The 9,363-nt window shown below is 48.3% G+C and overlaps 1 protein-coding gene across 1 annotated transcript; it reads left to right on the top strand.

Moving 5' to 3' along the window:
* The first annotated feature begins 551 nt into the window (after window positions 1–551).
* Window positions 552–9,079, top strand: chmp6b (charged multivesicular body protein 6b). Its single transcript, XM_018745289.2, has 8 exons — window positions 552–755; window positions 2,530–2,639; window positions 2,750–2,837; window positions 3,044–3,130; window positions 6,034–6,099; window positions 6,539–6,619; window positions 6,995–7,061; window positions 7,911–9,079. Exons 1-8 carry the CDS (start codon window positions 693–695, stop codon window positions 7,958–7,960), a joined length of 612 nt encoding a protein of 203 aa, XP_018600805.1. The 5' UTR covers window positions 552–692; the 3' UTR covers window positions 7,961–9,079.
* The last annotated feature ends 284 nt before the right edge of the window (window positions 9,080–9,363 follow it).

Below are 9,363 nucleotides of genomic sequence, written 5' to 3'. Positions count from 1 at the left end.
CCGCAGTTACACTGCAAAACACACCACTGCTGGGCTATCTGAATAGTGAGGATATTGTTGTATTGGCAGGAAGTGCCAGATTGTTCAAGTTCTTGGAACTAAGATGGTCAATTAAACTATCGTCTAGATAGAAATGAGCCTGCTGATGTTCTTAATGTACAAACAGTTTGATGTTTGGCTACTATAAGATGTAGGGTAGGCGAAAGCCTGCGGATCCTGTGGCCCAGGCTCAAGGGCGTGACTCCCCACCCCCGGCAGGGACTTAACTGACCAGGTCACAGCATCAGAGCGATCGTTGACAGACTAATACAGTAGACCTACAGCTACTTTATATATTATTGATAAATGTACAGTTAAACACAAAACGGGTTTCGTGCTTTTGCTGAAGAAACAGTTTTATGGAGCAATGTTTGCCCACGTGCCTATTTTCCCTTCTCCTATCCATTCCACTTGGACTTGATCGTTTCGTTATTCGCAGGGCTTTTTTTTTTTATTTTTTTTTATCTCGGACGGCTACCGTACTTCCTGCTTCAGCTCGGGGGCGTGGCTTCGCCTGGTTGTTTTCTCGCGGTGCGCTGCCTGCGCTGCCCGCGCTCCGCTGCGCGCTTCCTAATTTCAGCGTTTGGCGCGATGGACGCGGGAAGGGCAGCCGGAGAGGAGTCGTAGCGGCGGCGGAGGGATGTGGCTTCGCCATGGGGAACCTCTTCGCGAGAAAGAGGCGCAGCCGCGTGACGGAGCAGGACAGGGCGGTTCTGGTGAGTTCCTCACATATAATAATATGACCAACATGATGCATGATGATGATGATCATGCAGACGAGACGTTGTTGTTGTTGTTGTTGTTGTTGTTGTTGTTCCTCACCGGCGGATTAAGTGACAGCGGGGGATCATGGGGGGGGCTCGGCACGGAGAGCAGGCGAGGCGGTCTGACTCACTGACTGAGTACGGAGAGAGCAGTGACAGTGATAGACTGTAGAGAGTAGTAGAGCAAGTGCCGGCGTGAGAGTAGAGTACAGTGAGTAAGTGTGCCAGTGAGTGATTACAGTAAGTACAGAGCGAGCACAGATAGTGAGTATCAGTATGGAGCGAGTGCTGTGTAGTGAGTACGGTGCTAGAGCACATACAGTAAGTATAGAGTGAGTATAGTGAGCATGGAGCAAGTACACTGAGTATACGGTGATTATACAATAAGTACAGAGCAAATATAGTGAGCATGGAGCGAGTATGGAGAGTAGAGTACAGTGAGTGTGCAGTGAGTGATTACAGTAAGTACAGAGCGAGCACAGTGAGATAGTGAGGGCATAGAGTGAGTATGGAGCGAGTGCAGAGCAAGTACTGTGAAAGTATAGAGAGTACGGTGATAGAGCACATAGAGTGAGTACAGTGAGTGTAGAGTCATTAGAAGCAAGAGCGGAGCGAGTAGAGTACAGTGAGTATACAGTGATTATACAAGAAGTACAGCATGAGTATAGTGAGCATGGAGCGAGTACAGAGCAGGTGAGTATGGAGCGAGTAGAGTACAGTGAGTATACAGAGATTATACAGTAAGTACAGAGCGAGTATAGTGAACATGGAGCGAGTACAGAGCGGGTGAGTATACAGTGATTATACAGTAAGTACAGAGCGAGTATAGTGAACATGGAGCGAGTATGGAGAGAGTAGAGTACAGTGAGTGTGCAGAGTGATTATACGTTAAGTACTGAGTGAGCACAATGAGAGTATAGTGAGGGCAAAGTGAGTATGGAGCAAGTGCCGTGAGGGTATAGAGTATGCAGAGTGAGTATGGAACGAGTACAGTGATTATAGAACATATACAGAGCGAACATGGCAAGAGTATAGAGTGAGTACAGTGAGTACAAAGTGATCCGTTTTGGAAAGCCTCCCTACATAGTCTTTCCCAGCTGCTCTGTGGGTACGTTGTCCACACTCCCCATACGGGGGAGCAGAGTACAAGACTGGTCTCCTACACAGACACTGGACACACCTCTGTGTGTGAGTGTGTGTGTGTGTGTGTGTGTGTGTGTGTGTGTGTGTGTGTGAGTGAGAGAGAGAACCTGATGGCTTTCTTAGCCCACCGTGTCCTCATTTAACCTAACCGTACTTAACTGTAACTCACCTTACTCGTCTTTACCCATCACTTTACTTCATTTAGGTGATGCTTTTCTCCAAAGTGACTTGGAGCGTTAATCTGCTTGCAATTATTCACCTGTTTATACAGCTGGGTAATTTTTACCGGAGCAACTAAGGGTAAGTACCGTGCTCAAGGCTGCTACGGCTGGAACGGGGATTTGAACCTGCAGCCTTGCGTCCGAAGGAATCGGTGCTAACCGCTACACTACCAGCTGGATCCCGCTTAACGTCAACTAAACATCAACCTTAACTGACCTTACATTACCTCATTTGCCTTACCGTAATCCACCATCAACACCTAAAGGTTACTTTTAAACATAACAAACCCTAATCTTAACTGTACACTTTAACCTTACTTTACCATGAAAAATCCTCACCACCTGTTCCTGCATGACCCCAGCAACTGAAGCAGCAGAGGGACAAGCTGAGGCAGTACCAGAAGAGGATCTCGCAGCAGATGGAGAAGGAGAGGGTCCTGGCCAAGCAGCTGCTGAAGGACGGCAAGAAAGAGTAAGGATTGACATCGTCGTTGTTGTCGTCGTCATCGTTGCGGGAGAGATGAAGCCGCTCGCGTGTCCAGAGCCGCGCGCCTCACATTGTCCCTTTCCCCCGCGGCTCAGGAAGGCGCTGCTCCTGCTCAAGAAGAAGCGCTACCAGGATCAGCTGCTGGACAAGACCGAGAACCAGGTTGCTAACCTGGAACGCATGGTGAGTGCGAGAGGACCTGGGCCTCGAACCCGTGCGCCTCTTGCTCACGGTCCTGTGCCGGAGTTGGAACGCTGGGCTTTGTTGGATGTTTGTTCTCTCGGTGTGTGTATTGCTGCGCGAGCCCTGCCTCTCACTATTTTCACATTTAAAAATATATTCGACCCCCACATTAACACGTGTGTGTGTGTGTGTGTGTGTGTGTGTAGGTTCAGGACATTGAGTTCGCCCAGATTGAAATGAAGGTCCTCGAGGGTCTGAAAATCGGCAATGACTGCCTGAAGAAGATGCACGAGGTATTTGTTGTCCGCCGTAGTCCTCCTCCCCTTCACTCTCCCTCATCCTCACGCTCCTCAGTCAACCGTGTGCCTGATGCCCATGGAAAGCAGATACCGTGAACCGTTGAGTTGCTCTTCCTCAACACGACCGCAGCTCGTGTTCTGCAAGCTGCTGACGCCGGTGGTTTTCGCTGAGGCTGGAGCGGAACCACGTGCGGTCGTCACCTCGGGGCTCTAGGTCGCGGGTTCGACTGTGACCCTGGCTCCGCTGGAGCTGAGATTCAGGCTGAACGCATGTATGTACAGCAATTCCCTGGTTAGCGCCATCCTTTCCGGAGCTCTTTGGTTAGGGCGCACGTGCCAACGGAACGTGGAAGTGACGATCCCCCCCCCGGAGGTGAATGACACACCGCTGTCCACCATCTTGCTGGTATATAAGGCAGCAAGCCGCTGGTCATACTGTGCGCGAGGACGGTGCGGCCGGTGCCTCCGTGTCTCACAAGTTGGACGGATGTCTTGGTGCGTTTCGGTGAGTGCACCGCGTTCTTCGAATGTATCTTGAGCGCTAACCGGGGTATTACTGCAGTAGAGATGGGTGGTGTAAGCCCGGTGAATAGTGCTGAAAACGATTGGCGTGCACCGTGGAGCCGACAAACACGCCGGATGCGTGCGTGCTGGTGCGTTGCATCAGTTTTCACGGTGTCGCCCTTCTCCGCGTTCCAGTTGATGTCGAGGAATGAGAACGAAGCGCCGGCGTCTTTTAAAGAGGTTAACCGGCATTGGGGAGCGAGTATTGTCGTCTTTGAGGTCGTGTAAGTAGCGTTCAGGAAATGAGTGCGTTACCGCAGTAGTGCGTGATAACATTATTAAGGTTTAACAGCAGGGGGCGTAGCGGTGAGACCCATCGCCTGTAATTCTCTGCACTGGATCCCTATAGCTGCCCAGATCAAATTCAAGACCCTAGTTATTGTCTACAAATACGTCGATAGAACTGCTCCCAGCTATTTACAAGACTTGATGAACCGCTACACCCCAACGAGACCCTTTCGCTCGTCTACTTCTCCTCGCTTGATGGTCCCGCGCACCGAGAGTAAATCGCGGAGGTTCTCGGCTCTGGCTCCGTCGTGGTGGAACGACCTCCCCCTCTCTCTCAGAACTGCTGGAACTCTGTCTACGCTCAAGAAGGGTCTGAAAACTCACCTTTTGCGGATCCGCTTCACCCAAGATCTCTCCAGCTCGTGTATGGTGTAAATGTTCACGTGCCGTAACTTCATGATCATCCCCAGCTAAGCGCTTGCACAGCTGCCACTCCAGCGTTGTCTGTGAATGTTTGTGTACCTTTAAAAAAAAAAATTGTAGGAAGGTGATCGGAATTCATCCATTCTGAGTTTTATGCACCTACTCGTGTGGCGGACATCGGTGCATAAAGTGGAAAGAAACAAACTGTTTACTTAAGAATCAAACATCTACAAAAATGTCTCTCTTTCTCCTAAAGTAATGCAAAAATTGTATTTTCGCTGAGATGCCCGTCCCTTTGGAGAAAAGCGTCTGCTAAATAAATGTAAATGTAATTAAGACTCGGGTTTGAATTTCCTGCTGTCGTCCCCTTCATCGAGGTACTTACTCTGAATTGACAGAGTAAAAATTACCCTACCGCATAAATACGAAAGTCACTGGGAAATTGCTTAGTGTATAAATAAGAGGAGAAAAGTGTCATAAATGAATAAATAACGCTTGTCCAAGCCAGGGTCAGGATGGTCCGAGGCCTATCCCGGAAGCACGGTGCATCAGGATGGTAATGTACGCTGTAAACTCGACACACGTCTGAATAAATAAGTATTATTTAATAGCCTTAGTCCCCAGCCTATATCCTTAAGTTACTATACAAAATTTATACTCTCTGATTTAATTTTAATGTTTAAACACTGTGAAAATTTAAATTTTTTTCCAGTTATTTATGCAACCACTGTAGTTATTACTTTTGTGATTCTTAATATGCGTTTTAAATGCGAGCTAAATTACACGTGTGTTCATTGCAACGTCGTCTTAGTTGGCACAGTAAACTGCACAACTTGTATAAAACGGGGTACACAATATGGTCCACGGTGGTGTGTGAATTTCCGCCCATCCCCTCCTGGCTCAGAGAGAAAGAATGTAAGACGACGGCGAAGTCCTTGTGCCCTCGTACCGCGGTACACGCTGATTGTTCGGAGAAGGACTCTACAGGGCTCCGGTCTGTAAAAGGAGTCGCGCTGGGATGCCTTGTGTTTTAAAGCAGGTATTGCATCACAAATAAATGAATACCAGATGGGTCACTCGGGGGCCATAAATACATGGTTCTCGGATGTCTAATTCCGAAGCATCAGCGTAGCAGAAGGGTTCTCGTATGTCTAATAGCAGCAGTTACAGCACAGTGAAACATTAATCGTATTTATGTCCCTGCGAAGGCCATACTGCATCGATAATAACGGAGAAAATCCTAATAATGCATGATTCCCTGTGTATGTGCGAGGTATTTCTGCCGAGACTGAATTATGTTAAGTCGATTTTCCCCTCCCCCAGTACGAGCCATGTCGCGACGCCCCCCCCCCCGAACCACACCCCACAGAGACGGCTTTGTTCAATAATTCAGTGCACTTCTAAATGCTTTGCTCTGTTTCTGTGCTGCACATATTGTTGTGTTTTTAATCGGCCAGATTAAGGGATTACTCTGCAACCCCCCCACCACCACACACACACACACACACACACCCGGATGCCTGAGCTCCACCTGAGTCTGCTCGCCCCCAACCGGTAGCAGGTCAACCGTACTCACAAAGAGGATCAGTTATTACGCCGTATGATAATTAATTTGGCGACCACGGTGATTGGCTGCTCTAACTCCAAGGCCCTGCCCCCTCTTCATTGTCTCCTCCCCACAGGTGATGTCAATCGAGGAGGTGGAGCGGATTATGGAGGAAACCCAGGATGCTGTTGAGTACCAGAGGGTAAAATCCTGGTGAAATCACATGAATTTCACATTGTTTATTATCAATAAGAAGAATAACAATAATAATAAATTATAAAATAATTACGTAATTGTTACATTATGCTGAACATACAATGAAAAGCATTTTAAAATGCAAGATATTTTTTAGTACATTTATCAGTGGATCCCTTTTAATGTATTGCGTTTAAGTGATGTAATTTATATCCTGTGCGTAACTTTTTAATAACCGTTTTGCTGCATTTCCTTCGTCTCGCTGCCGTTTTATGAGCATATGAGTAACTATATAACTGGTCGAGTGTCTGGTTCTGAAGCTTTGTGCAGAACACGAGTTCGTGCTCGAAGCCAGAGTTGAGGTGTTGATCTTAAACACCCCCAACACACACACACACACACACACACACACACACACACACACACACGTGTTTTCCTCCTTTCAGCAAATTGACGAGATGCTGGCGGGCTCCCTGACGCGGGAGGATGAGGAGGCTGTTCTGGCAGAGCTGGAGGCCATCACTCAGGTGGGTTTCCTCCTCCTGCACCCTCGGGGGTGCTCTGGCAGGTATAAATATCTCCAGCGCTCCTCGTGAATTTAGTTATTTCCCTGTTAGGCTGTACAACTCAGAATACAGCGCTGTGGCATAACACCGTGCGGCATTTTTGCAGGCTATCGCCGCCTAATTTAAAGACTTAATTCTGTGTTTTTCTTTACCCGCTTGCCGTGTGGCGATTGACAAATGTGTTGCCAACCCCAGATTTAGATTAATTACATTCTTAAAAATTTGTTCCGCACACACACCTGCCAAAAATAACCAAATGGCATTTGTGTAGCTCTCTGACATGCGGAGTTTTGTGTCGCCGGTCCTGACCCTGACTGCCTCCGCTATGGGTTCTAGGGAGAAGATACGTCCCTCCCGGAGGTTCCTGCCGAGGAGCTGCCCGAGGTTCCTGAGGGAGAACCAGGTACCTGCGGGGTCCAGCCCGTTCGGCCTTTCCTTCTAGTTACCCCCACCGCGTCTCCTGAGCCTTCCCGTAGAGCTCCGTCCAGGAAGGGGCAGGTGCTCCCAAAGTGTTGCACACATTTTATTCTGTTCTTTCTTGGGTGTTTGTGGTACACCGGGTCCTCGAATCACCAGCGCAGCTGGGACCAGATGTCTGTCTGTCTCTCAGTCTAAACACATCACAGTGCTTGACGCAGATGACCCTCAATTATTTAACAGATTAGGTTTTGTAAAAACCTCGGATAAGTTTTCGGTTTTTAATCGTGAATAAATGTCAATGTAAGGTAGTGTGTTTTTTTGGACACCTACTCGTCCCATGCCGGTTTGCTGTGTTCCAGAGCTGAGTCTAGAAACAGTGTGAGGCAGGCAACACCATAGGTGGGACACCAGCCCACTACAAGAATTTATCTTCTTCTATTAACTTGAAAAATATCTACGTTTGGCAGCATCAGGTCATTTTCAATTTGCTTTATTATCTATGCAATCAATAACAGTAACGGTAAGAGGCGTACATCCGTTTATCCTGCTAGGTTCCGTAAGTGTCAAATATAGCTATAATTCATAAAAAAAAAAATGCTATAAATTCATTAGTGTTTAGCATCTTGTTAGCGTAATGAGTTTGTTCCTGTTAAAGTGTCAGTGCTTTTTGCTCTCAAGGGACAGTGTGAATCAGTTTGGATACGGGGGGAGAGAGAGCAAGAGAGAGAGAGACGGCTGCCCATGCGTCACGGAAATGTTGCGTCGCCTTTGACGAATCTGTACTCTGTGTGTGCGCGAACTGTCCTTCCCTGCTGTCTGTTGTATTTTCCAGAGAAGGAGAGGGTGAAGCGGAAGCCGGAGCCGGAAATGCTGCCAGCGTAGGACGGGTGCGCGCCATCGCTCGCCCACGCACCGTCCGTCTGCTCCTGTCCCGCTACACACACCTTCACCTTGAAATCTCCGCACCGAAAGTTCTCGCTCTCCGCCGTTCATCCCGGGAACGTCCGCGCCTCCAACGGGATCCGAGTGTGTTCCGGCAGCGTCTCGCTGGCTTTGGGCCCGTGTCCTTAGAGCCGCCTGGTTCTCTCTCGGTGAACCCGAGCACAGCGGTCACCGACTCGGCTATCGGGTCTTCTCATCGTGTCCCGTAACCCTCGTCCCGTGAGGACTGTGATGAAGGATGTGTATGGACCGGGCCTGGTGTCATTGCATGTCGCTCTGATTCTTTTATGGTCCCTCCAGGTTTGTGGTCTGTATTACCTTTAAATAACACACGTGACCACACCGCCTTCCACATTAGAACCCACACCATACGAGCAGCGCTTGTACTCAGCCACTACCCCATCTGGACCTAAACCGAAGGGTTTGGTTCTACCAGATCGCTGCTCTCACATCAAGGTTATTGACCGCTGTTGTTGACCACGCTCAGGGTGCAAGAGAAAGCAAGGCCATGGTCACTTGAAGCCTGGACTGTGTCACCGTTGTGATTCCTTAGCTCAAGCTCCCGTGGCTTCAAGCTTCCAGAATATTCTCCTGCTTGTCCCACGGAGGGTTTTAATGCCCTGTCATTAACAGAACGGCTAATCCAATTGTCCGCAGCGGTCACTGAGGTTCCTGAGACAAACACCTGGCACCTACAGGTCGAATCACCGCTGTCGTCCAACGCTCGGAGATGTTCTGACCCGTTAATGTTTGTTTTGTTATTTGCGTCAGGTGAAATTCTGTTCGCTAATGTAATTGTACCTTTACATATCATAGCTTCAGGGCTGCTTGCTCCTTCGAACACCACCCAGGAAAGGAGGTGGTGGGTGCTCTCCCTGGTGGCGTGCAACAAATCACGGTAAACGCTCCCAAAATAAGGTAGCCTTGAAGGGCCTGTGAACCTGGTACGGCTGGCAAAAGTCCGCTTTTTTATTTTATTTTAACTAAATCAAAACAAAACTCACATCTGTCTTGTGTGATTAGTGAAATGTTAATTTTTTAAAAAAAAAAAAAAACATTCCCCCCTTGGGTTTTAAAAGAAAAAAAAACCATAAACGGTTAAATCTGTTGCTGCATCTTTTTGTTTTTCCATCATTTAACAGTGTCAGACTTTTGGACCTCAAACAGTTGTAACCATGGCGACTGAACAAGACTGAGGTTGCCGTGGTGTTTTCTTTCCTTTTTTGTGATTCCGTCACGGTGAAAAAATTTAATTGTTTCACATAAGTGCGGCGGCAGCGCTGACGAATACTATGGCTCTGTACCGAGTCCACGTCTCATCCGTGGTTTGAGCACCGGGGGGC

The sequence above is a fragment of the Scleropages formosus genome, chromosome 1 (genome assembly GCF_900964775.1).
Source record: "Scleropages formosus chromosome 1, fSclFor1.1, whole genome shotgun sequence".
Taxonomy (NCBI): Eukaryota; Metazoa; Chordata; class Actinopteri; order Osteoglossiformes; family Osteoglossidae; genus Scleropages; species Scleropages formosus.
Note: the sequence above shows the minus strand (reverse complement) of the source record. Positions and strands in the feature narration are given on the sequence as shown.